Source organism: Odontesthes bonariensis, chromosome 13 (genome assembly GCF_027942865.1).
Source record: "Odontesthes bonariensis isolate fOdoBon6 chromosome 13, fOdoBon6.hap1, whole genome shotgun sequence".
Classification (NCBI taxonomy): Eukaryota; Metazoa; Chordata; class Actinopteri; order Atheriniformes; family Atherinopsidae; genus Odontesthes; species Odontesthes bonariensis.
In genome coordinates this window covers 944259-970998 of record NC_134518.1, presented here as the reverse complement: position 1 = coordinate 970998, position 26740 = coordinate 944259, and the positions used below count along the sequence as shown (strand labels likewise).

Here is a 26740-nt window from a genome sequence, read left to right as displayed (position 1 = left end):
GATGTGCTTCTCAAGCATCAAAACACAATATGAACAAGATTCTCATTTTCAGTTGAACGCTGATGGACAAATAATCCACAATAAAATAAAAAGGCCAAAAGAATAGTTGCTATACTACAATGGAACTGAACATCCTCCATGTTTCTGTTCAAACATACAAGGACATTTCATCTTCATGTCGTTTCTCTGAGGCAGAACACGGGAGGCCTGGGGGACTCCTTACAGACTCCTCACAGACTCCTTAGACTCCTCACAGACTCCTCACAGACTCCTCACAGACTCCTCACAGACTCCTTACAGACTCCTCACAGACTCCTCACAGACTCCTTAGAGACTCCTCACAGACTCCTTAGACTCCTTACAGACTCCTCACAGACTCCTTACAGACTCCTTACAGACTCCTCACAGACTCCTTACAGACTCCTCACAGACTCCTTACAGACTCCTTACAGACTCCTCACAGACTCCTTACAGACTCCTCACAGACTCCTTAGACTCCTTACAGACTCCTCACAGACTCCTTAGACTCCTTACAGACTCCTCACAGACTCCTTAGACTCCTTACAGACTCCTTAGACTCCTCACAGACTCCTCACAGACTCCTCACAGACTCCTTACAGACTCCTTACAGACTCCTCACAGAGTCCTCACAGACTCCTCACAGACTCCTTACAGACTCCTCAGACTCCTCACAGACTCCTCACAGACTCCTCAGACTCCTCACAGACTCCTCACAGACTCCTTACAGACTCCTCACAGAGTCCTCACAGACTCCTCACAGACTCCTTAGAGACTCCTTAGACTCCTTACAGACTCCTCAGACTCCTCACAGACTCCTTACAGACTCCTCACAGAGTCCTTACAGACTCCTCAGACTCCTCACAGAGTCCTTACAGACTCCTCAGACTCCTCACAGACTCCTCACAGACTCCTTACAGACTCCTCACAGACTCCTTAGACTCCTTACAGACTCCTTACAGACTCCTCACAGACTCCTTACAGACTCCTTACAGACTCCTCACAGACTCCTTAGACTCCTTACAGACTCCTCACAGACTCCTTACAGACTCCTCACAGACTCCTTAGACTCCTTACAGACTCCTCACAGACTCCTCACAGACTCCTTACAGACTCCTCACAGACTCCTCACAGACTCCTTACAGACTCCTTACAGACTCCTCACAGACTCCTTACAGACTCCTCACAGACTCCTTAGACTCCTTACAGACTCCTCACAGACTCCTCACAGACTCCTCACAGACTCCTCACAGACTCCTTAGACTCCTCACAGACTCCTTAGACTCCTCACAGAGTCCTCACAGACTCCTCACAGACTCCTTAGACTCCTCACAGACTCCTCACAGAATGAATGAAACGGACACATTTACTTCACATAGTTTTTTATAATACATATTGCAGTAAAATCTACTTCAATACACTGATAGTACAAGAAGAAAAAAATGGGATATTATATTCAGATGGGGACACACCATGTTGTTAATGCAGACATCCTTTCTCTCCCTTTGGGGGAAGTGTAAAAAAGCAGAGGAAGTCCTGGAACATGTGACTGCAGCAGAGGGACGTAGTCTCTGGGTCCAGCACCACAAACCAAGAACCTTATTTCTAACGGGTTCTGCTCTCAGCTGATGCTGTAAGGTCCACTTTAGCACAGCATGATGATCCTTCTGAACCTGAATAAGGCGGGGAGGATTGGTGTGGCTCTGCTGGTGCTCTCAGTCACACCCACTCCTGACTGGGGGCTTGGTGGGGGACGTCAGCGGCTACGTCCGCCTCTGGGATGCAGTCTGTGGAGCTAACAGAGTCTGCAGACAAAGCATTGAAGAGGCGATTCAAACTACACCTGCACTGATACATACCACCCAGTATCAAAAAATGCTTTTTACACCCGTTTACAACAAAGTCTGGCCGGGCTTTATATTAGGTTTGATTACAAAAAACATGTTTCATTTACAATCTAAGGCTGCCCATGTCCTCTGAGGGGTCTGTGTGAGTGTGTGAGTGTGTGAGTGTGAGCAACAGTCCCTTTGATCCTCTGGGGGGCTTCAGCAGATCCACAGTGAAAGCACACATCTGGCTGGAGACCACAGTCTCTGGCAGTCTAAGCCAATGGGATCAGGGCAGGGGGATGTGTCCTGCACTTCCTAAGCAGTGTCCACAGTCACTTGGTGTGCCCCGTCCTCGTTGGCCCCAGCCCAGGGCGGGCTCCTCAGGAAGATGAGGTCTCTGCTGACGCTGCTGGTGGGGTGGCGGGGGGCGGGGGCTCTGCTGCCCCCTCTGATTGTGCTGCTACGGGCTGAGCAGTGGATGCTTTGTGGGGCTGGGTGGGGATGCTGAGGGGGGCCGAGTGAGGCTGGCTCACCTGGACAGAGATCTGTGGCAGGGCCTGGGCCACCGCGGCCGGTTTAGCCAAGATGAGCTGGGGGGCCGAGCGCCCGGCCCCCAGCTGGACCGCCGCAGCAGCGCTGCTGGCTTTGACGGTGGCCTGCGCCAGCTGCGTGGTGATGGCCTTAGCCTGAATGAGCTGCGTGACGTGGCCCGAAGGGTTCGTCTGCATGAGCGCCGCCAGCTGGTTGGCTGGGATGGTGATGATGGTGATCTTCTCTCCAGCTTTGGAGCCAGCGGGCAGCACCGTCGGCAGGGCCTGAATCACAAGTTTGGGAGGAGCGCTGGTGGAGGCGTTGGCCACCGTCACTGGGACTCCCGTAGTGGTGGTGAGAATGTTGGACGAATTCAAGGTCACCTGACCGAGCGAGTTGGTCATGACCAATGGCATGGCTCGGATGGGCCTGCAGAGGGAGAAGACATGTCAGGGACCATACTCGCTGTTTGCATCAACACTTTCATCCCACCTGTCGAAATGCCCCATTACCAATCCCAACAGCTGGGTCACATCCAAACACCCCGGCTTAAAGGGAGACTAACGGACTATGAGTCACTTCAGCCGCCAACAATGTGCCCACCTCTGAGTCTGAGAGCAGAAAACATGTGGAAGCTGGGCCAGAAAACAGCAGCTACCCAGGAATATCACCACCTCTGAGTCTGAGCTGTTCCTTCAGTGAGACCAGCTGTTCATTCAGTGAGATCAGCTGTTCGTTCAGTGAGATCAGCTGTTCGTTCAGTGAGATCAGCTGTTCGTTCAGTGAGATCAGCTGTTCGTTCAGTGAGATCAGCTGTTCGTTTAGTGAGACCAGCTGTTCGTTCAGTGAGATCAGCTGTTCGTTTAGTGAGATCAGCTGTTCGTTTAGTGAGATCAGCTGTTCATTCACTGAGACCAGCTGTTCGTTCAGTGAGATCAGCTGTTCGTTTAGTGAGATCAGCTGTTCGTTTAGTGAGAATCAGCTGTTCATTCAGTGAGACCAGCTGTTCATTCACTGAGACCAGCTGTTCATTCACTGAGACCAGCTGTTCATTTAGTGAGACCAGCTGTTCGTTCAGTGAGATCAGCTGTTCGTTTAGTGAGAATCAGCTGTTCATTCACTGAGACCAGCTGTTCATTCACTGAGACCAGCTGTTCGTTCAGTGAGACCAGCTGTTCATTCACTGAGATCAGCTGTTCATTTAGTGAGACCAGCTGTTCATTCAGTGAGATCAGCTGTTCGTTCAGTGAGACCAGCTGTTCGTTCACTGAGACCAGCTGTTCGTTCACTGAGACCAGCTGTTCATTTAGTGAGACCAGCTGTTCGTTCAGTGAGACCAGCTGTTCGTTCAGTGAGACCAGCTGTTCGTTCAGTGAGATCAGCTGTTCAGTGAGATCAGCTGTTCGTTCAGTGAGATCAGCTGTTCATTTAGTGAGACCAGCTGTTCGTTTAGTGAGACCAGCTGTTCGTTCAGTGAGATCAGCTGTTCGTTCAGTGAGATCAGCTGTTCGTTCAGTGAGATCAGCTGTTCATTTAGTGAGATCAGCTGTTCGTTTAGTGAGAATCAGCTGTTCATTCAGTGAGACCAGCTGTTCATTCAGTGAGATCAGCTGTTCATTTAGTGAGATCAGCTGTTCGTTCAGTGAGATCAGCTGTTCGTTCAGAGACCATTTGTTCATTCAGTGAGACCAGCTGTTCATTCAGTGAGACCAGCTGTTCATTTAGTGAGATCAGCTGTTCATTTAGTGAGATCAGCTGTTCATTCCGTGAGACCAGCTGTTCATTCACTGAGACCAGCTGTTCATTTAGTGAGACCAGCTGTTCATTTAGTGAGACCAGCTGTTCATTCAGTGAGATCAGCTGTTCGTTCAGTGAGATCAGCTGTTCATTCACTGAGACCAGCTGTTCATTCACTGAGACCAGCTGTTCATTTAGTGAGATCAGCTGTTCATTTAGTGAGACCAGCTGTTCATTCACTGAGATCAGCTGTTCGTTTAGTGAGATCAGCTGTTCATTTAGTGAGACCAGCTGTTCATTCCGTGAGACCAGCTGTTCATTTAGTGAGACCAGCTGTTCATTTAGTGAGACCAGCTGTTCATTCAGTGAGATCAGCTGTTCATTCAGTGAGATCAGCTGTTCATTCACTGAGACCAGCTGTTCGTTTAGTGAGAATCAGCTGTTCATTCAGTGAGACCAGCTGTTCATTCACTGAGATCAGCTGTTCGTTTAGTGAGATCAGCTGTTCATTTAGTGAGACCAGCTGTTCATTCCGTGAGACCAGCTGTTCATTTAGTGAGACCAGCTGTTCATTTAGTGAGACCAGCTGTTCATTCAGTGAGATCAGCTGTTCATTCAGTGAGATCAGCTGTTCATTCAGTGAGACCAGCTGTTCATTCATTGAGACCAGCTGTTCGTTTAGTGAGACCAGCTGTTCATTTAGTGAGATCAGCTGTTCATTTAGTGAGATCAGCTGTTCGTTCAGTGAGATCAGCTGTTCATTCACTGAGACCAGCTGTTCGTTCACTGAGACCAGCTGTTCGTTCAGTGAGACCAGCTGTTCATTTAGTGAGATCAGCTGTTCGTTCAGAGAGACCAGCTGTTCGTTCAGAGAGACCAGCTGTTCGTTTAGGGAGATCAGCTGTTCGTTTAGTGAGATCAGCTGTTCGTTCAGTGAGACCAGCTGTTCGTTTAGTGAGACCAGCTGTTCATTTAGTGAGATCAGCTGTTCATTTAGTGAGATCAGCTGTTCGTTCAGTGAGATCAGCTGTTCATTCACTGAGACCAGCTGTTCATTCACTGAGACCAGCTGTTCGTTCCGTGAGACCAGCTGTTCATTGAGTGAGATCAGCTGTTCGTTCAGAGAGACCAGCTGTTCGTTCAGAGAGACCAGCTGTTCGTTCAGAGAGACCAGCTGTTCGTTTAGGGAGATCAGCTGTTCGTTTAGTGAGATCAGCTGTTCGTTCAGTGAGATCAGCTGTTCGTTCAGTGAGATCAGCTGTTCGTTCAGTGAGATCAGCTGTTCGTTCAGTGAGATCAGCTGTTCATTCACTGAGACCAGCTGTTCGTTTAGTGAGACCAGCTGTTCCTTTAGTGAGATCAGCTGTTCGTTCAGTGAGATCAGCTGTTCGTTCAGTGAGATCAGCTGTTCGTTCAGTGAGATCAGCTGTTCATTCACTGAGACCAGCTGTTCATTCACTGAGACCAGCTGTTCGTTCACTGAGACCAGCTGTTCGTTCAGTGAGATCAGCTGTTCGTTCACTGAGACCAGCTGTTCGTTTAGTGAGACCAGCTGTTCGTTCAGTGAGATCAGCTGTTCATTTAGTGAGATCAGCTGTTCATTCACTGAGACCAGCTGTTCGTTTAGTGAGATCAGCTGTTCGTTTAGTGAGATCAGCTGTTCGTTCAGAGACCATTTGTTCATTCAGTGAGATCAGCTGTTCGTCCAGTGAGACCAGCTGTTCCTTTAGTGAGACCAGCTGTTCCTTTAGTGAGATCAGCTGTTCATTCAGTGAGATCAGCTGTTTGTTCAGTGAGATCAGCTGTTTGTTCAGTGAGATCAGCTGTTCGTCCAGTGAGACCAGCTGTTCCTTTAGTGAGACCAGCTGTTCGTTTAGTGAGACCAGCTGTTCGTTCAGTGAGATCAGCTGTTCGTCCAGTGAGACCAGCTGTTCCTTTAGTGAGACCAGCTGTTCCTTTAGTGAGACCAGCTGTTCGTTCAGTGAGATCAGCTGTTCGTTTAGTGAGACCAGCTGTTCGTTCAGTGAGATCAGCTGTTCGTTCAGTGAGATCAGCTGTTCATTCACTGAGACCAGCTGTTCATTCACTGAGACCAGCTGTTCGTTTAGTGAGACCAGCTGTTCCTTTAGTGAGATCAGCTGTTCGTTCAGTGAGATCAGCTGTTCATTCACTGAGACCAGCTGTTCATTCACTGAGACCAGCTGTTCATTTAGTGAGACCAGCTGTTCATTCACTGAGATCAGCTGTTCGTTTAGTGAGATCAGCTGTTCATTTAGTGAGACCAGCTGTTCATTCCGTGAGACCAGCTGTTCATTTAGTGAGACCAGCTGTTCATTTAGTGAGACCAGCTGTTCATTCAGTGAGATCAGCTGTTCATTCAGTGAGATCAGCTGTTCATTCAGTGAGATCAGCTGTTCATTCACTGAGACCAGCTGTTCGTTTAGTGAGAATCAGCTGTTCATTCAGTGAGACCAGCTGTTCATTCACTGAGATCAGCTGTTCGTTTAGTGAGATCAGCTGTTCATTTAGTGAGACCAGCTGTTCATTCCGTGAGACCAGCTGTTCATTTAGTGAGACCAGCTGTTCATTTAGTGAGACCAGCTGTTCATTCAGTGAGATCAGCTGTTCATTCAGTGAGATCAGCTGTTCATTTAGTGAGATCAGCTGTTCGTTCAGTGAGATCAGCTGTTCGTTCAGTGAGACCAGCTGTTCATTCACTGAGACCAGCTGTTCATTCACTGAGACCAGCTGTTCGTTCAGTGAGACCAGCTGTTCATTTAGTGAGATCAGCTGTTCGTTCAGAGAGACCAGCTGTTCGTTCAGAGAGACCAGCTGTTCGTTTAGGGAGATCAGCTGTTCGTTTAGTGAGATCAGCTGTTCGTTCAGTGAGATCAGCTGTTCGTTCAGTGAGATCAGCTGTTCGTTCAGTGAGATCAGCTGTTCGTTCACTGAGACCAGCTGTTCGTTTAGTGAGACCAGCTGTTCCTTTAGTGAGATCAGCTGTTCGTTCAGTGAGATCAGCTGTTCGTTCAGTGAGATCAGCTGTTCGTTCAGTGAGATCAGCTGTTCATTCACTGAGACCAGCTGTTCATTCACTGAGACCAGCTGTTCATTCACTGAGACCAGCTGTTCGTTCAGTGAGATCAGCTGTTCATTCACTGAGACCAGCTGTTCGTTTAGTGAGACCAGCTGTTCGTTCAGTGAGATCAGCTGTTCATTTAGTGAGATCAGCTGTTCATTCACTGAGACCAGCTGTTCGTTTAGTGAGATCAGCTGTTCGTTTAGTGAGACCAGCTGTTCGTTCAGAGAGACCAGCTGTTCGTTCAGAGAGACCAGCTGTTCGTTTAGGGAGATCAGCTGTTCGTTTAGTGAGATCAGCTGTTCGTTCAGTGAGACCAGCTGTTCGTTTAGTGAGACCAGCTGTTCATTTAGTGAGATCAGCTGTTCATTTAGTGAGATCAGCTGTTCGTTCAGTGAGATCAGCTGTTCATTCACTGAGACCAGCTGTTCATTCACTGAGACCAGCTGTTCGTTCAGTGAGACCAGCTGTTCATTTAGTGAGATCAGCTGTTCGTTCAGAGAGACCAGCTGTTCGTTCAGAGAGACCAGCTGTTCGTTTAGGGAGATCAGCTGTTCGTTTAGTGAGATCAGCTGTTCGTTCAGTGAGATCAGCTGTTCGTTCAGTGAGATCAGCTGTTCGTTCAGTGAGATCAGCTGTTCATTCACTGAGACCAGCTGTTCGTTTAGTGAGACCAGCTGTTCCTTTAGTGAGATCAGCTGTTCGTTCAGTGAGATCAGCTGTTCGTTCAGTGAGATCAGCTGTTCGTTCAGTGAGATCAGCTGTTCATTCACTGAGACCAGCTGTTCATTCACTGAGACCAGCTGTTCATTCACTGAGACCAGCTGTTCGTTCAGTGAGATCAGCTGTTCATTCACTGAGACCAGCTGTTCGTTTAGTGAGACCAGCTGTTCGTTCAGTGAGATCAGCTGTTCATTTAGTGAGATCAGCTGTTCATTCACTGAGACCAGCTGTTCGTTTAGTGAGATCAGCTGTTCGTTTAGTGAGATCAGCTGTTCGTTCAGAGACCATTTGTTCATTCAGTGAGATCAGCTGTTCGTCCAGTGAGACCAGCTGTTCCTTTAGTGAGACCAGCTGTTCCTTTAGTGAGATCAGCTGTTCGTTCAGTGAGATCAGCTGTTTGTTCAGTGAGATCAGCTGTTTGTTCAGTGAGATCAGCTGTTCGTCCAGTGAGACCAGCTGTTCCTTTAGTGAGACCAGCTGTTCGTTTAGTGAGACCAGCTGTTCGTTCAGTGAGATCAGCTGTTCGTCCAGTGAGACCAGCTGTTCCTTTAGTGAGACCAGCTGTTCCTTTAGTGAGACCAGCTGTTCGTTCAGTGAGATCAGCTGTTCCTTTAGTGAGACCAGCTGTTCGTTCAGTGAGATCAGCTGTTCGTTCAGTGAGATCAGCTGTTCATTCACTGAGACCAGCTGTTCATTCACTGAGACCAGCTGTTCGTTTAGTGAGACCAGCTGTTCCTTTAGTGAGATCAGCTGTTCGTTCAGTGAGATCAGCTGTTCGTTCAGTGAGATCAGCTGTTCCTTTAGTGAGACCAGCTGTTCGTTCAGTGAGATCAGCTGTTCATTCACTGAGACCAGCTGTTCGTTTAGTGAGACCAGCTGTTCGTTCAGTGAGATCAGCTGTTCATTTAGTGAGATCAGCTGTTCATTCACTGAGACCAGCTGTTCGTTTAGTGAGATCAGCTGTTCGTTTAGTGAGATCAGCTGTTCGTTCAGAGACCATTTGTTCATTCAGTGAGATCAGCTGTTCGTCCAGTGAGACCAGCTGTTCCTTTAGTGAGACCAGCTGTTCCTTTAGTGAGATCAGCTGTTCGTTCAGTGAGATCAGCTGTTTGTTCAGTGAGATCAGCTGTTTGTTCAGTGAGATCAGCTGTTTGTTCAGTGAGATCAGCTGTTCGTCCAGTGAGACCAGCTGTTCCTTTAGTGAGACCAGCTGTTCCTTTAGTGAGACCAGCTGTTCGTTCAGTGAGATCAGCTGTTCGTCCAGTGAGACCAGCTGTTCCTTTAGTGAGACCAGCTGTTCCTTTAGTGAGACCAGCTGTTCGTTCAGTGAGATCAGCTGTTCGTTTAGTGAGACCAGCTGTTCATTCAGTGAGATCAGCTGTTCGTTCAGTGAGATCAGCTGTTCATTCACTGAGACCAGCTGTTCATTCACTGAGACCAGCTGTTCGTTTAGTGAGACCAGCTGTTCGTTTAGTGAGACCAGCTGTTCCTTTAGTGAGATCAGCTGTTCGTTCAGTGAGATCAGCTGTTCGTTCAGTGAGATCAGCTGTTCGTTCAGTGAGATCAGCTGTTCATTCACTGAGACCAGCTGTTCATTCACTGAGACCAGCTGTTCGTTCAGTGAGATCAGCTGTTCATTCACTGAGACCAGCTGTTCCTTTAGTGAGATCAGCTGTTCGTTCAGTGAGATCAGCTGTTTGTTCAGTGAGATCAGCTGTTTGTTCAGTGAGACCAGCTGTTCGTCCAGTGAGACCAGCTGTTCCTTTAGTGAGACCAGCTGTTCGTTTAGTGAGACCAGCTGTTCGTTTAGTGAGACCAGCTGTTCGTCCAGTGAGACCAGCTGTTCCTTTAGTGAGACCAGCTGTTCCTTTAGTGAGACCAGCTGTTCGTTCAGTGAGATCAGCTGTTCATTCACTGAGACCAGCTGTTCATTCACTGAGACCAGCTGTTCGTTTAGTGAGACCAGCTGTTCGTTCAGTGAGATCAGCTGTTCCTTTAGTGAGATCAGCTGTTCGTTCAGTGAGATCAGCTGTTCGTTCACTGAGACCAGCTGTTCATTCACTGAGACCAGCTGTTCGTTTAGTGAGATCAGCTGTTCATTCACTGAGACCAGCTGTTCGTTTAGTGAGACCAGCTGTTCGTTCAGTGAGATCAGCTGTTCATTCACTGAGACCAGCTGTTCGTTTAGTGAGACCAGCTGTTCGTTCAGTGAGATCAGCTGTTCATTCACTGAGACCAGCTGTTCATTTAGTGAGACCAGCTGTTCGTTTAGTGAGATCAGCTGTTCATTCACTGAGACCAGCTGTTCGTTTAGTGAGATCAGCTGTTCGTTTAGTGAGATCAGCTGTTCGTTCAGAGACCATTTGTTCATTCAGTGAGATCAGCTGTTCCTCTAGTGAGACCAGCTGTTCCTTTAGTGAGATCAGCTGTTCGTTCAGTGAGATCAGCTGTTCGTTCAGTGAGATCAGCTGTTCGTTCAGTGAGATCAGCTGTTCGTTCAGTGAGATCAGCTGTTCGTTCAGCGAGATCAGCTGTTCGTTCAGCGAGATCAGCTGTTCGTTCAGCGAGACCAGCTGTTCGTTCAGCGAGACCAGCTGTTCGTTCACTGAGATCAGCTGTTCGTTCAGCGAGACCAGCTGTTCGTTCACTGAGATCAGCTGTTCGTTCAGTGAGATCAGCTGTTCGTTCACTGAGATCAGCTGTTCGTTCAGTGAGATCAGCTGTTCGTTCAGTGAGATCAGCTGTTCATTCACTGAGACCAGCTGTTCGTTCAGTGAGACCAGCTGTTCGTTCAGTGAGATCAGCTGTTCGTTCAGTGAGATCAGCTGTTCATTCACTGAGACCAGCTGTTCGTTCAGTGAGACCAGCTGTTCATTCAGTGATTTGGAAGCACACACTGAACTCTTCAGAGGGGCATTCACTTCTCTGTGGCCTTCTCAGTAACAGCATACCCAGTTAAAGTGTATATCTGTCCTTCACTTGAACTGCAGGGTTATGAAGCTCTCTGCAGGGTTATGGGGGCTCCATGACTTCAGCATGTTGGCTGTGAAAGCCCTGGATGCATCTATCCGATTGGCTCTTCTTCCTGAGCTGCCTCCTGTTCTAGCGTGTGCTTTAAAGTGACCATGCCAGCATCACCCAATCAGCTGAGCAGCAGCACCGTCATACATTGGGAGCCAGCCACGCTGTTTCCAGCAGCAGCTTCTACTTACTCCACCTGCTCAGCCACTTCCCCTTTGAGCAGGAGGCACATATCTGCATTTCAGCTTTTTCTTTTCTTAAATGAGTTCAAACGTAGCTTAAACTTCCTCTGGTTGTGGGGACCCCCTGCCCGCACCCTGCTGCTCCTCCATGCCTCATTGGAATGAAAGGATCAGTGAGTCAGCTGAACACTGAACAGCTTGATAATGATATACAGCATGCAGTCCCCAGGACTGTGCCCTTTCATAGGTCCACAGCCAGGCTGGGCCTGAGCAGCTCATGGTCCTGCATTAAGAAAGTTTAAACCACTTTACTCCTTTAAACTACTCGTTGTGGTGATTTGGCTGGAGTACCATTAGGGTACATCATCTTGCTAGATTTACTCAGCTTTTCCAATCAAGCATGCTCATGCTAGTCAATGAGCAACGGAGAATGATGCCATCCACAGCTTAATAAAGCATGTTAGCCTTCTCATCTTAAGGTGAATGTGTGAACACGTTCATCAGAGTACAAATGAAAGCAGCATCATCGCACCTTGTGCTGGCGTTGCTGGGGATGACAGTGACGTAGGTCTGCTGAGCCTGGGTGGCGGCGGGGGAGTTGGTGCCAAGGCTGGGAGGGCCCTGCTGGAGAGCCAGGTGCTGGCTGGACACTATGCCTTCGCTGTCCTCCACCTCCACGCCCTCTTCCTCATCATCAATCACTCGGATGTTTTTGGGCATGTCTTTAAACTGGTAAGCCAGCCGCTGACCCTCAACTTTGGCGAGGATGCCACGCTGGTAGTAATACCTACACAGAGAGGAGAAAGCTTCACTAAATATTCAGAAAAGCTCAACTACACAACTATATGCTTTTAACTCTGTAGCTCATCTTTATCTCCCATCCTGCTAAATCAAGCTTGCACTGTGGGCGTTTGTGAAGGGCAGCTGACCTCAGGGCTCGTCCCATCGTCTCATAGTTCATGTCTGGTTTGTTCTTGTGTTTCCCCCACAGTCTGGACACGGCCTTGGAGTCCACCAGTTTGAAGATGCCCTTCTCTCTCTGCATCCACTTGATATATCTGGGGCAGGTGTTCTTATCCTGCAGCAGCTCCAGCAGGAACTCCCAGAGATAGGTGGTGTTTCCTACAAGACACAAAAATCACACACTGATCTTCAAGGTCACATGACACACCAATTACTGGGAGGGTTGGGAATGGGTGGGCAGTGAGCGTGGCTCAGCTGGTAGAGTGGTTCAATCCTCTCAGTGCCAACACAGAGGGCAATACCCTGAAGCCCATGCCCCGCCCACTGCTGAGTGGATAACGTCATGTATATACAATATATATATATTAATTACAACTTCCTAAATGAATGACAAGTTAACAAAAAGTCCTCTCAACACCTTTATATGTATAGATATTTTTTACACAAGACTATTTCTGGTTCTTAACGCATGAATAATGAATGATCATGGCCCAGAGGCAGGCGGCCTGCTGCAGCAGCTCTGCAGAGCCACTTCTGCTGGTGACTCTGACAAGGTGAACATTTGTTAGGATGCGTAACCATGGCAGCAGGAGCCTTAGCTCCAGGTTCCTTCCCATGTTCCCTCCAGGTACTCCGGCTTCCCCCCACAGCCCAAAGCATGCAGACTGGTTGGAAGCTTAGGAGTGAGTGTGAGCGCGCACAGCTGCGTCTCTGTGACGGACAGGCCACCAGGGACAGCTGGCATGGGCTTTCTATCAGTGTGAGGGCATCTCTCTTCCAGTCCCGTTCCATATTACACAGCAGGCCATTCTAACAGTCACCATGTTGGGACTTCAGTAAGAAAGGACCAAGCACTCTTCTTCCTTCAGCTGCTCAGCCTTAAACCACATCTGTATGTTTGAATCCTTTTTTTGTTGTTTTTTACGTTTAAAGCTCCTCCTTTCTTCAGGTTGGGATCAAAGACTCGGAGGACACAGGACGCTCCCCTACTGCAGTCTAAATGTGGTTATACTTCTCATGTATTCATAAAGAATAGGATGCATTATGTCTCAGCGCTCTGTATATAGGACGATAGAGACATATTGTAGATATCTTTTTTTAAGGATTTATCCCTCCCAGGTACAGACTTGAGACAGAAAGCTGGAACAAACCTTTTCCCTCCCTCGGCCTCTTCTTGATTCCCAGGTCATAGGAGCCATTTGAAGAAGGTTGGTGTGTCTTTGGCTTTCGTCCACCTGCACTCAACACAAAGTTAAAAAAAACACACTAAATGAAGTATTTCACAGGTGAACAGGTCAGTTTGTAACCTCGCCACACACGGCAAATGCACGCATATACGGTTTAGCAGCCACATGGGGGCAGCATCACACATATGTGCCACAATCAGAGCTGTGGGTTACTCATGATTGTGTTGGTGCCGTTATTGGTATTTAGAGGTAAGCTGCAATTACACCTTCCACATTGGTCAATATACAAGCAACCTGATGCCTAAACAGTGCCATAATAGTTTATAGCAGCCCTTCAGGAGCACCGGACTCACTGCAGTTTGCCTGCTAAACAGTCGGCATCGCTGCTGAGACCATGGTGCATCATCACCACGGCGATAGCTATTGAAGAAGTCATACAATAAGTACAGTATTGTTTAATTAATGTAACCACACAGTTTCGCTTGCTCTGAGTGGTGTCATCTCCAGAGCTTGTGCGTCGTTAGGTTTTTTGGAAGATTGTACGTCTGAAGTGAAAAAAAATGGCTGCCTCCAAAAAGGTAGAAACCAGCTAAGAACTTCAGCACCACCTGCCGCCATATGGTGCCACATTGTCCGTGTAGTTCATGTCTTTCACACACAATTGATCATTTATTGTTAGCCTGACGTGCTTCCATCTGTGCAAAGTAGTGGTAACACTGACCTCTCTTCTTCTTAGCAGCAGGTTCACACTCAGGAGGGATGGGGAAAGACTCCTCTTCTATGGTTCCACACTCCGTAGACACTTCCACTACGGTCTCCATCATCACATCCTCTGCTTGAGGGAAACAAATCATGACATCCAGTTTTCCTTCTGCTGCAGCTCAACATGACAAGGCCACAGGAACTCACAGGAGGAACATTAAAACCGACTGCAAATACTCCCACAGAATCTTCAACAATGTGACCATTTGATACCACCAAACCAGATCACCAAATCAGCCTTTTATCAACTTAAGAACATATCCAGAATGAAGGGTTTCATGTCCCAAACAGATCAGGAGAACCTGATTCATGCTACATGCTAATGCTAACGGTCTTCTGACTGGACTCCCCCAAAAGAGTCTCAAACAGCTGCAGCTCATTCAGAACGCTGCAGCCCGAGTTTTAACCAGAACTAAGAGATCACATCACATCACCCCAGTTCTCAGGTCTTTACATTGGCTCCCGGTCAGATACAGAATAGATTTTAAAGTTCTGCTACTCGTCTACAAATCACAGAATGGTTTAGGTCCAGAATACATGAATGACATGCTGGTAGAGTATAAACCCAGCAGAGCTCTGAGATCTACTGACTCAGGTCAGATAGTGGAGCCCAGAGTTCAAACTGGACCCGGTGAAGCAGCTTTTAGCTGTTATGCTGCACACAACTGGAACAAACTACCAGCAGAACTGAAATCAGCCCCAACTGTAAGCACTTTTACATCCAGGTTAAAAACATTTCTCTTTTGGTGTGCTTATGGTTGAGTTTATATCTTTCTTTTCTCCTCTTCTTTGATTGCTTTTAACTGTGTTTTTAATTCTATATTTTTTCTCTTTAAATTGCTGCTTTATGCTGTTCTTTTAAATGCCTTGTCTTTATGTACAGCACATTGAGTTGCTTGTGGTATGAAATGCGCTATATAAATAAAGATGCCTGGCCTTGCCTTGCCTTACCAATTTATATTTACAGGAACAGATCCAGGGAACATACGCTCCAGCTCTCATTCAAAGAATCTACTGACCAACATCTTTGGTCCATTTTGTTTAGTTAAAAACAGAAGCTGGTCCCAGGTTTAAAGTGATACTCCGGAGTAGATTCAACCTGGGGTCATTTGAACCGTGATATCCAGCCAAGTAGCCCACCCGCAGTTTTTTCGATATTGGCTGAACATCAGCTGAGTTACTGAGTTATCCCGAATAGCTTCATACAAGGGTTAATGGATCCTGGCAGTATCTCCAAAATTACCACACTAAAATCACATGCCATGACACCAAACTTCTACAGTAGTACAAATATGGTCTGTACTCACAAAGCGATGCATTTGGAAGTTTGAAAATAGTCCAGGAGTTTATTATTATCAACACAAGCCTGATAGCTTCTCTGCTGCTAAAGCTGCGTCGACGTCACTTCTGGGATCTGGGAGCTTCAAAGTAAGATGAGGGTTGATCTACTACTGTAGACAACAAAGTATATGCTATATTCTACATGAATTTTTATGTTGTAGAGTTGTGAATTTATTTTATCAATGGAGAAATTGAGCAGCCTTGCTTTGTTGTCTACAGTAGTAGATCAACTCTCATCTTCCTTTGAAGCTCCCAGATCCCAGAAGTGACGTCAACGCAGCTTTAGCAGCAGAGAAGCTATCAGGCTTGTGTTGATAATAATAAACTCCTGGACTATTTTCAAACTTCCAAATGCATCGTTTTGTGAGTACAGACCATATTTGTACTACTGTAGAAGTTTGGTGTCATGGCATGTGATTTTAGTGTGGTAAATTTGGAGATACTGCCAGGATCCATTAACCCTTGTATGAAGCTATTCGGGATAACTCAGTAACTCAGCTGATGTTCAGCCAATATCGAAAAAACTGCGGGTGGGCTACTTGGCTGGATGTCACGGTTCAAATGACCCCAGGTTGAATCTACTCCGGAGTATCACTTTAAGGGTATGGCTGGATGATGGGGTTCAAAGTAGGGATGTCAGTCACCATACCACACATTTAGTCGTCGATACCAATACAAGTCAAATTCCACGATTCTCGATACCCAATTTCAATACCAATGTAAAAAATAAAAGAATTTAAGTAGTAATGAATAAAAAGAATACACTATTAACATTACTAAAAAACAACAGAGGCATGTAGCCTTCAAGTAATAAATAAAAATAAACCACTATTAACATTTGATCCATTTGAATTTGGATCAGGCAGTTTCAGAACCATGATGGTGGGATATTCTATGACTGCTTAGTTCCTATCGTGCATGTGCATTGTAGCATTAGCTTTAGCACAGGTGATTGGCGCACGTCTTTTGAACCCAACTTTAGTCTTTGCAGTGTAAGCAGATACATTATTTGATCCATTTCATAACCGGATAACTGGCGTTGTCACAGAGAAAGGAGGAATACTTCCTGAAAGGGTGCGTTCTGCTGCTTGTTCTGATATCCGGGGCATTGTGTAGGGACGGGGACTTCACAGCTTATTCAGCCGTACTTTGCAAAGACATAACTTTGTTCTGTTTCTTTGTTGTCTTCATAACGTGATCATTTCAGTATGAACAGATGCTCTTTGCAAAGCTCTGTTTCCGCTGTTTCTTGTGACAGGCGTTTCATATCTATGCGATGGGGAGCTCGTTCAGCGGAGAACAATCGGAAAACTCCCTCAGCTTGAATTCTGTCAATAAATCTGGATGTCTGTCTTTGAGCTGCTTCACTAAATTGGAAGTGTTTCCTCCTTTGGTTAGAAAAGCTCTTTGGCACTGTTTGCATACAGGTTTTTACGAATCTATTATTAATCCCTGATCATCCACCTCAAACCCAAAGTACTTCCAGACACGACTCGGACTATTTCTCTTTTCCACGAGTCGAGCTACAGATGCAGCTGCCATCTTCCGTGTTCCTTTGGCATTTAACGGCACACTGGAACACTTGTAGGTGTATATGCTGCCCACGTTACCTCTGGAGGAATTTCAGCCCCGGTACCAACTGTACTGTAGAAACACGAGTACCGTCCCGTTTTTAGAATTGTGGCATCGACTTGGTACCAAAGTATCGGTTCTTGTGACATCCCTAGTTCAAAGTTCATTTTTCAGGATGAACAAATACAATGAGTACTTCTATTATTTCCATTCTATGATGAGAACTTCTTGAACAGATGTTATTAGTGAAATGTGGTGTTAGCACTTCTGAAATGATGTATTTTTACTTCCACAGGGATATCCCTGCAGCCACAGGATACACTTATGACAGAACCCAGCGAAGAATTAGCCAGATTAACATCACGTTCTGAAGTTGCCCCACATTGGGTTTTTTTTTGCCTCCAAGTTACTCTGATCAGACCAACTGATGCTAATGTAGACACTGGTCTACAAACCCTAACCCACACACACCAAGTTAATTCTGTAATATCAGTCTTAATTTTGTTACCATGGTGGGTGTGAAAAAAACCGTAATGTTCAAACAAAAATCATCTCTAAGCATATTCATATGAGTCCCCCTCCCAAGATATGTACCCACCCCGACAGTTTGATCTGGCAGCAGACCGTAAAGCAACAGCTGACAGATGTTTGTGTCTTTACCTGTGCTGCGTTCATTGTGCAATCCTCCAGGAGATTCCATGTGGAGAAGAGCTTCAGCCGCTTCAAACGTTTTGTCAAAACACACCATTTCATGACCCGACACCTCCACTGAGAAGAGGAGCAGACAGAAACCTTTCAGCACACACACTCACCGAGGAGGGACAGCCAGATCACACCTGTGCCATCAAATAACGATGGAAAGATAATGTTGGCCTGTACATGAGTAAAAACTGGAGTGCTGCAACAGCAACTATTTTGAAAAGTTGACTTCCTTGTTTGAGGTCTGTGAGGCAGTCTGTTCCTCCCTTCCTGTTTCCTGTAATCCACTCCGAGTAGCTGAGACTGGTTCCTGCCAGCAGGGGGCAGGCTACATAAACAACAACATGTGTACAAAGTACTTTGAATAAAAGCCCCGTCACAGCTTTGCTTTGATTCAGGGAGTCTCTTATGCTTCAGCACCTCTCATTACAACAATGCAGAACTTGTTATTAATGCAAGCTTCACTCAGAAATCACAGGAAGTCACTAATACTTCCTGTAGCACCTTCAGCTTGAATTAGGGCTGGCCTTTGGAGAGGCCTTATCGCTATGACAACATTGCTTCCTGTCCAGATGATGGCACAGAGTCAGAGCACTGCATTAAGTTGAGACTGATTCAAAGACTGGCAATTGGGTTCAAATGTGGACTCTTTGGTGGTCAATGGGGAAGTGAAAAGGAGCAACACTTTCTCAGTTTGAGCCTGATGAAATCTGACCAGATATATATATATATATATATATATATATATATATATATATATATATATATATATATATGAATGGGATCTCAGAGACAGAGAGAGAGAGAGAGAGAGAGAGAGAGACAGAGAGAGGGAGAGAGAGAAAGAGAGAGGAAAAGAAGGTAAAAATGTGATCATTCAGTATTCTTTTGGAATCAGCTGACCTCCTGATTTTGTAGGTTGCTCAATCATTTGTTCAGTTAATCCAGGCGGTGCCTGTGTTACGGCCATAACGGGTTAAATGCTCGCGCTCACCAGTCTCAGTCACCTCTGTGACCACCTCCTGCTCCTCAGCCACGTCCTGCATCAGGTACGTCCCGTCATCGTACACTAGGACCTGGGCCGAGTAACACTCCTCCACCTGGGCACTGGGCACCTCCTCCACTATCACAGCGGGACAGCCCTCCTCCTGCAGCACCACACCCTCCTCCTCCTCCTCCTCCTCCTCCTCCTCCTCCTCCACCTCCTCCTCCATGATCACAGCCTCCACCTCCTGCTGAACCACCTCTTCCTGCTCCTCCTCCTCAGTGGGCTGCTGCTCACGGTGGATCCAGTTAAAAAAGGTTGAAAGAAGAGGTGAGAATTATTTGTGACAGAAAGGCCAGAATGAATAATAACTCAATTATACGTTTGGGTGTAAAGTTTTTCATAGTAACTGGAGAATAATCCAGCTCAACTAAATATCAGCAGTATGAGGATCTGGGCATGATCTCTCCTGCCAGCTGCTCTGAAATCAAATCACTTGCTTTTCCAGATTCCACCACCTAATATTTCTTAGCATGCCAGCTGTATATTTTGTGGGCAAAGTGGCTAATCTGGGATCAGCATTTCCTTCCTTTTATTCCTGCTGTGAGTCTTCTGCCTCTCGCTGCTGAGCCGGACCACCTACAGGCACAGGACACCACTACAAAGAGGGGGCAGCTGCTGTCTCAGATACCTGACCTCGTTTCAAAATGTGGGAAAATCAATGTGAAAAAGGAGTCTACCTTCGGATGGCTTTTATTTGAGTCTGTCTGCAGCGACTGGTACCAGATGAATAAGTTCACTGAGGCTGTGCCCGTGTACTCCCAAATACATTTATCATTTCAAACATAACCATTTTAATCACAGTTAATGTCTTTGCACTGTTCAGCCCTGCTGTGGGCAGAAACTAACCCAACTACCATCCACTTGTTTGGTAGTAACTGGGGATGTCCCAATCCGATCACGTGGTTTCTGACTCCATCGGTATCACCTCCACACAGAAACATGCGGCATGACGTCACTTTGCTGCCGTAAAGCGAAGCAGAACACGGCAGCAGCTTGAAGCTGGGGGCCGAATGTCTGCGCGGTGGAGGTGTTTGAAAGTGGAGGACAAAAACGTTGCGATTGCAAACTGTGAGATATGCAAACTTGGGATTTCAAGAGGTGGCAAGGACATGGCTAACATCCTTGATGAGAACAGGAACAGGCTCCCATCTGAGAAGGTAGAGATGTTGGTTTTCATCAAGAAAAATGTACATTTCCTTCTGTGCAGCCAGAGGAGGAGAGGAAGAATTAGGAGTGCAGTTAAAGCACATTACTGCCTTACTTTAGAACACTGTGGCACTTTTATCTGCTTATTTGTTGACATGCCTGCAGGTATTTCAAGCTGAGCTGCTCCTGTTTTTTATATTAGACATTGTTGCACTGAACTACTAAGGCCCCGTTTACACGATAGGAAGACGCAGATATTTTCCTGCGGTTTGGCCTCTCATTTACACCAAAACCCCGTTTTTAATCACAGAAAACGATTATTTCTAAAACCTCCGGCCAAAATGGAGATTTCTGAAAACGCCGGTTATGTGTTGCCGTGTCAACTGGGAGAAACGGCGTTTTAGGTACTTAAACGTCACATTATGCGCCAGAAAATGCTTAACGTCATGCGAGCGCCTTGTGTTTACAGTTTGTTTGGCTACTGATCAGGATTATCACGGATGATGTTAAAGTTCTACTAATTTTTACGTTTGTGGCCTTATTGCATTTGCCACTCCAAACCTGCTCGCACAGTTCAAAATAGAGGAGCACCACTCTTCCGTGGCCGCTCCTGCGTCCAGTATCCACTGACTGTCTATATTTCCCTCTTATTGCCTTCAGTTTTGTTGTGATATTTGCTCGCATTGTTGGTGTCGATTCTGAGGATTTTGATTGGCTTGCATGGCTTTATTCCTTTCCTTACACTGCCGCCATTAGGTTTGGCACAGTTATTATGGCACTTGACGGCGCATTTATGCGGGTTGATGTAAATGACAAGTTTTTTGAAAACGATGTTGTGTGCACAATGTTATTATTGAAAACGGAGGGGGGAAAATATTAGTTTCTCTAAATACCCGGCTATGTGTAAATGTGGCCTTAATGTGAAGAATTTGTTTATTACTCGATTACTTTTTTTGTTCAAGCTTCCTCACAGAAGTGCTCTGTTTATAAGTGTTAAATGATAAAATAAGCGAATAAAATAAAAAACCTGGATCTGTTTCTTCACCGTTCTTCATTTTTTTAATGTACTGTAGAAGTATCGGATCGGGACTCGGTATCGGCAGATACTCAAAATCAAATGACTGGGACTCGCGGGCAAAAAAACCTGATCGGGACATCCCTAGTAGTAATAACTATATCTGCGTGAAGGAAACACAGAATTTATTCTTCCTCACATGAAGTAAGCAGCTCCTGTGTTCCAGTGAAACAGGAGACAACGCTGCATTCAGTGTCATTAAGGCAAGAAAACTGCTGCATTCACTCAGTGGGGTCACATGGCACTGAAAGAATCAGATTATTGGCTAAATTACAATCAGACTGAGTTATTAAGTGCATGTAGACACCTTAATCTGACTAAGAATTGGATCGGATTCAGACCCCGAGATAACTGGGTTAAAGTCACTCTAAACCTGCTTGTAGACGCTGAAGCACGTGGTGAATCAGACTTTGCGTTCTGCGCATGCTCCAGATGTTTTCCCGGGGTCGTGACCCGGAAGTCAAAGGAGACGATATTCCTGTTGTTGCCGTCAGAAAGAAACAAACAACGCGATGGAGAATGCTCCGTTGGGCATCGAGTTTGTGCAACAAGCAGCTCATCACAGACCAAATGTAGAGGGACGCAGCTTCATCTGGCTCTGCGTTCTCCATCTTTCTCCAATGCCTGAGTTTGTTGTTGGTGGTGAAGAGGTCAACAGGAAGTGGCTCTATTAGCAACAGCTGGAATGGGTACAGCGCCACCTATCGTACCGGGGTACGACACGCTTTGTGCCTCTGATCCCACTCATTCCCGCCAGATATCCAAGGAGAATTACCCTCGCTCAGATAAGGAGCAGAACCCAACTATAGCTGTAATCACATTACTCTCATCATGTAGACCCACTGAGTGTTTCCAAGCAACAATAACCGTGGCCCGGTAACAAATATGCGACGGTCCAGCGGTTCAGACCTCCTGGTGTAGACAAGACCAAAATAAAACAAAGCTAAATGGAAGTAATGAGTAAGCCAAAGGGAAAAGCTGGAGCCTATCCCAGTTATCATTGTGTGAGAGGCGGGGTACAGCTGGACAGGCCAGCAGTCCATCACAGGGCCACACAGAGACACACCAGCATGCACGCTCACACTCACTCCTAGGGTCCATTTAGAGACACCAGTTAACCTAACATGCATGTTTTTGGGTGGTGTGAGGACGCCGGAGTACCCGGGGAGAACCCACGCATACCTGGGGAGAACATGCAGACTCTACACAGAAAGAAGCAGCTGGGAGTTGAACCTGGAACCCTCTGCTGAGAGGCGACGGTGCTAACCACCACACCACCGTGCAGCCCTAAACAGAAACCCCTGAGGTAATTATTCTCTAAAGCTTGTAGAGCTTATGTCAAATTTAGTTTGGAATATCTTTGTGTGTCGCTATGACTGTCAAACTGTTGTACACTGTTAGATAAAAATAAAAACTCATTTCCCCCTTTTCTCTTTGCAGAAAAGCTTAGAGTGTAAAAGTTGATTAGGAACAGCATGCTGTGCATATGTACTGTTGGGTTACTGATGGGGAACCTCAGAGGTGAAACGTCTCAGTGAGCTATGTCAGCAGCTTCTGGGATCACTGAGGGAAGAAGCTAACAACTAGTGGCCTGGTCACCAAAGGTAGAGTTGACTGTTGTTTTTTAGACTTTGCAGACAGCATCTGTGGAGCTTCACAAGATTACCTGCTGGGACTCCTCCACCACAGTGACATACTCCACTATGTTCCCTCCTCCGTCTGACACGACCACAGAGGTCATCACTCATTCCTACCAAAACAAGAGCACATAATAGGTCAATGTAGAGAAGGCAGGGCAAACACAACACAGCTGGGTGATCCATAAGGTGACTTTGTGTTTGGATATGCAAGGGATGGGTCATGTGAAGGCCCACAGGCATCTGTTCTCCTCATGACCGGGTCCCACCGATGTTCAGGTCTGACCGCTGGGATAGGCTCTAGCCCCCCACCCGCTGGGATAGGCTCCAGCCCCCCGCCTCCCACCCGCTGGGATAGGCTCCAGCCCCCCGCCTCCCGCCCGCTGGGATAGGCTCCAGCCCCCCGCCCGACGGATTCAGCAGGTATAGAAAATGGATGGATGCGTCACAGTGCTAATTAGGGCGGCCGTGGCTCAGTGGTTAGAGTCGGTCGTCCAATAACTGGAAGGTTGGCAGGTTCCATTCCCACTCACCACTCAAAAACATTGGTGGAACTGACAGCTGGAGGAGTGGCAGTCCACCTCCTTGTCCAACCGAGGTGCCCTTGAGCAAGGCATCGTACCCCCATGCTCGTCGGCTGTGAATGGCTGCCCACCGCTCCAGGTTAGTATCTGTCTCCATGAGTGTGTGACCCTGTGCATGTGCGTGTGTGTGTCAACAGGTGCCAACCTGGATGGGTTAAAAGCGGAGGACAAATTTTGTGTGTATGCATGACCAATAAATCTGATCTTAATCTGATTAGGATCATCAAATGTTAAAAGCTGCTTCACTGTGTTCATGAGGATCATCTGGGATGGACTGAGATCAAAATGTAAACACTATCCAGAGTTAGTAGGCAGAGTTGAGCAGTGGCTCAGTATTTAATGTACATTTATATTCAAGCTAAAGTTAAACTGTGAAGAGAAACATTCCAAATCCCAGCGAACAAGGAAAGAATATGTTCACCTCCCAGTTTATGGTAAACAAGGCAGGATCCTGAACACATGCAGCTCAGGGAGGGCTGCCTGCCAAACTGAAAAGGTGTTTCAAAGTAGAGAATGACTGACAATGTGTCAGACAACATTGATCAGCCTGGAGAGACTGCAGAAACTAATCATGCATCCTCCGTTGGCAGTTTGGAAGCAGGGTGTCAGGGCTTTGCGCTGCAGCCTCCAACTCTTAGGCTAACTATTTAGCTCTGCTAACCCCAGCTTATTTATCCACTCATCAACAGTTACTGCAGCTTTAAACGCCGTGCACCACGCATAATCACTGTTCTTAAAGAGATTTGCAGTCATTTCTCCAGTCTGTGGTCGGTCCACTTTAACCTCAGAACTTAGTAGTGACTAGTAATAAGATTTTTAATAAGCTCGAAACTGTTAGCAGATAGTTCGCGAATGTACACAATGTCATTAAAGCGCCGCTGTCCTTCTAATAAAGCCAATACACCGACCATAGTGGGAGCTGCGAGCTATCTAAGTCCGCTGATATACTCGTGCAGTGAGTTTCCTCCTCTTACCTTGTTTTGCTTTAGCTTGCGGAAAGTAAGCTCCACTGCTAGCGTTAGCTAGGCCCGCGTTAGCCGAGCTGACAAGGCCAATACGCTCACTGCGCTCGCATAAGGTGTTTGTGAGGCCCCGTACCAAAGCAGTCCCTTCTCAAACAAGTGTCCACGTCCTGCGTTCAAATTCAGGGAAAACGGACACGCAGGCCCCGGAGTGCTTTTCTATTAACGCTCGTTTGTTGCTATTACTTAGCTTTCCGGTGTGCCGCCTCTTTCCTACAAATGATCCAGCGGGTCAAAGCATAGCCCGCCGTGACGTCACCAGAACGAACACCTACGACGAGTTCAATGCGCCTGTGCTCTCTGTCAACATGCACGCGCAGCGCCACAGGAAGCCATGGGCCGCGCGCGGGTTCTCAAGAAAGTCAAAGTCATTTGTCCAACTCTTTAAAACAGTCACAGTTATTTTCCCATGATTCCACTTCATTTCGAGTTAGTTGACTTGAAGTGTATTTCGAAACTTGAATGGTTGGTTTGCAGGCAGCTATCCACAAATATTCAGATCAGGGTTACTCATCAGTCCCAGACCCAAGATTAGTTTGAGCTCTTTTGAATCTCTGATTCTCAGTTTTTCCCACGCAAAGTGGAAATCCCAGAAACCTCTTGTGTTTGTTGTTGTGTATCGTCCACCTGGCCCTTATTCTGAGTTTCTGTCTGAATTCTCAGAGTTTTTATCCCAGTTAGTGCTGAGTACAGATAAAGTCATTGTTGTGGGGGACTTTAATATTCATGTAGATGTTGAAAATGACAGCCTGAATATGAACTTTAATTCTATATTGGACTCTATTGGATTTTCTCAGAGTGTACACAGAGCGACTCACTGCCTTAATCACACCCTTGATCTTGTGCTGACTTATGGCATTGAGAGTGAACAGTTAACAGTGTTCCCTCATAACCCTGTCTTATCTGACCATTTTCTGATAACCTTTGAGTTTACATTACTTGACTATACAGTTTCTGAGAAGAAATGTACATATAGAAGGTGTCTATCAGAGGATGCTGTAACCAGATTTAAAGAATTAATTCCATCATCCTTTTCTTCACTGCCATGTGCAGATATGACAGAGGATGACTACCTAAACTTTACTCCAGCAACACTTGACTCTCTTGTTGACAGCACTATAGTTTCAATGCGTACAGCACTGGACAATGTTGCCCCTCTGAAAAGGAAGGTAATCAGTCAGAAGAGGCTGGCTCCTTGGTATAATTCACAGCTGCGTGCTTTAAAGCAGACTGCAAGAAAGCTGGAGAGACAGTGGCGTTCCTCTAATTTAGAAGAGTCTCAGTTAGTCTGGAAAGATAGTTTAATAACGTATAAGAAAGCCCTTCGTAAAGCTAGAACTGCTTATTATTCATCATTGATAGAAGAGAATAAGAACAATCCCAAGTTTCTCTTCAGCACTGTAGCCAGATATAGTTAAGCTGCTATAGGCCCAGACTGCTGGGGGGCCTCATCTGTCACACCTTTCCTCACTTTACTCTCTTTTTCCCCCGTTTAATTTCTCAAATGATATTATGTATATGTGACATTATTGTGGTCATTAACTCGTGTTTCCCTGTTCCAACAGGTATCCTTTGAATGGTGTTACAGTGTTTGTTGTCCCCTCTTTTCTGTCCTCTCAAACCCCAGCTGGTGGAGGCGGATGGCCACCCTTCCTGGTTCTGGTTCTGCCAGAGGTTTGTTCCTGTTCAAAGGGAGTCGTTTCTCTCCACAGTCGCCTCAGGCACGCTCAGGACGGGAGATTGGACTGAAGACAAGTTTCGGTGCAATCTGTTGGTTTCCTTAGCTAGCAAATTGTTTTAGGATTGGCTCTATATGAATGAATGACTAATTTTGGATGTAATTAATTGGATTTGATTGTATTATGACTACAATGAATTGGACTCTAATTGGCTTGAGATGACATTTATTGTGATTTGGCGCTATATAAATAAAACTGAATTGAAACTAGTAGCAAAGTATGCTAGCCTCGCGTAGTCAGACCCAACTGTTAAACAGAGGCCCCGTTGTGCACTGAAATAACGATGTGTGCAATAGTGTCAGTCCTGCGGACACCACGGAACTCCTCCAGCATGCCATGCTTGGAGCTGACAGCAGATTGCATATTTATTCATTTTAGAGGAAAACACAATTCTATCATTTCTTTGCTGCCTTCACAATTATAAAACTGCATCAGTTTTATTTGTTTTTATCTATTTATTTTCATTTTTTACCCCTTGTCCTGTCCAGCATTATGGAAGCAGAATTGTAATCTGAATACCGTTTATGCTAAACACATTTGCTATGCCAAGGGAAGCTTTGTGAATGTAAAGCTCCCCTTGATGCCCATCTACGGCTTATTTATTCACCCAGACATGGGCTGTGCGCAAGCCCGAGCACCCCCAAATCCCCCGGCAGAGGCCCCTCCCAACACCCGAGAGGGCCAGGCGCCCCAGACAGCCAAGCGTAGTGGGCCAGCGCATGCCCAGTGCCCCTGGCCAAGCGCCGGGAGTCAAGACGTGCCCACAGGTTGATGAAGCCGTGAGAAGCGGGGAGAGGCAAGGCTGAAGCATGGCATCCCGCTCTTCTTGAAAGGCTTTGAGGTTC

General features: G+C 46.5%; 1 protein-coding gene across 2 annotated transcripts; it reads right to left on the bottom strand.

Moving 5' to 3' along the window:
* Nucleotides 1-1383: 1383 nt before the first annotated feature.
* elf2a (E74-like factor 2a (ets domain transcription factor)) lies at nt 1384-24423 on the bottom strand. 2 transcript variants are annotated; one of them, XM_075480789.1, is made up of 9 exons: nt 24109-24423; nt 22580-22663; nt 18639-18918; nt 17606-17713; nt 13992-14105; nt 13235-13318; nt 12050-12242; nt 11653-11907; nt 1384-2807 (listed from the first exon to the last, which is right to left on the bottom strand). In XM_075480789.1, exons 2-9 carry the CDS (start codon nt 22652-22654, stop codon nt 2228-2230), a joined length of 1689 nt encoding a protein of 562 aa, XP_075336904.1. In that variant the 5' UTR covers nt 22655-22663; nt 24109-24423; the 3' UTR covers nt 1384-2227. The 2 variants fall into 2 exon arrangements, with proteins under 2 accessions (XP_075336904.1, XP_075336905.1); XM_075480790.1 differs by having other exon boundaries at nt 13992-14102; nt 24109-24422.
* Between the last annotated feature and the right edge of the window lie 2317 nt (nt 24424-26740).

What these genes read in the sequence shown, in the direction of transcription:
- elf2a (XM_075480789.1), bottom strand. Translation starts at nt 22,654, where the DNA reads ATGACCTCTGTGGTCGTGTCAGACGGAGGAGGGAACATAGTGGAGTAT. An exon ending in CACAGAGGTGACTGAGACTG is followed by an intron (nt 17,714 to 18,638) that starts GTGAGCGCGAGC and finishes TCCTCTTCTCAG; the next exon opens with TGGAGGTGTCGGGTCATGAA. An exon ending in ACGATGGGACGAGCCCTGAG is followed by an intron (nt 11,908 to 12,049) that starts GTCAGCTGCCCT and finishes CTCTCTGTGTAG; the next exon opens with GTATTACTACCAGCGTGGCA.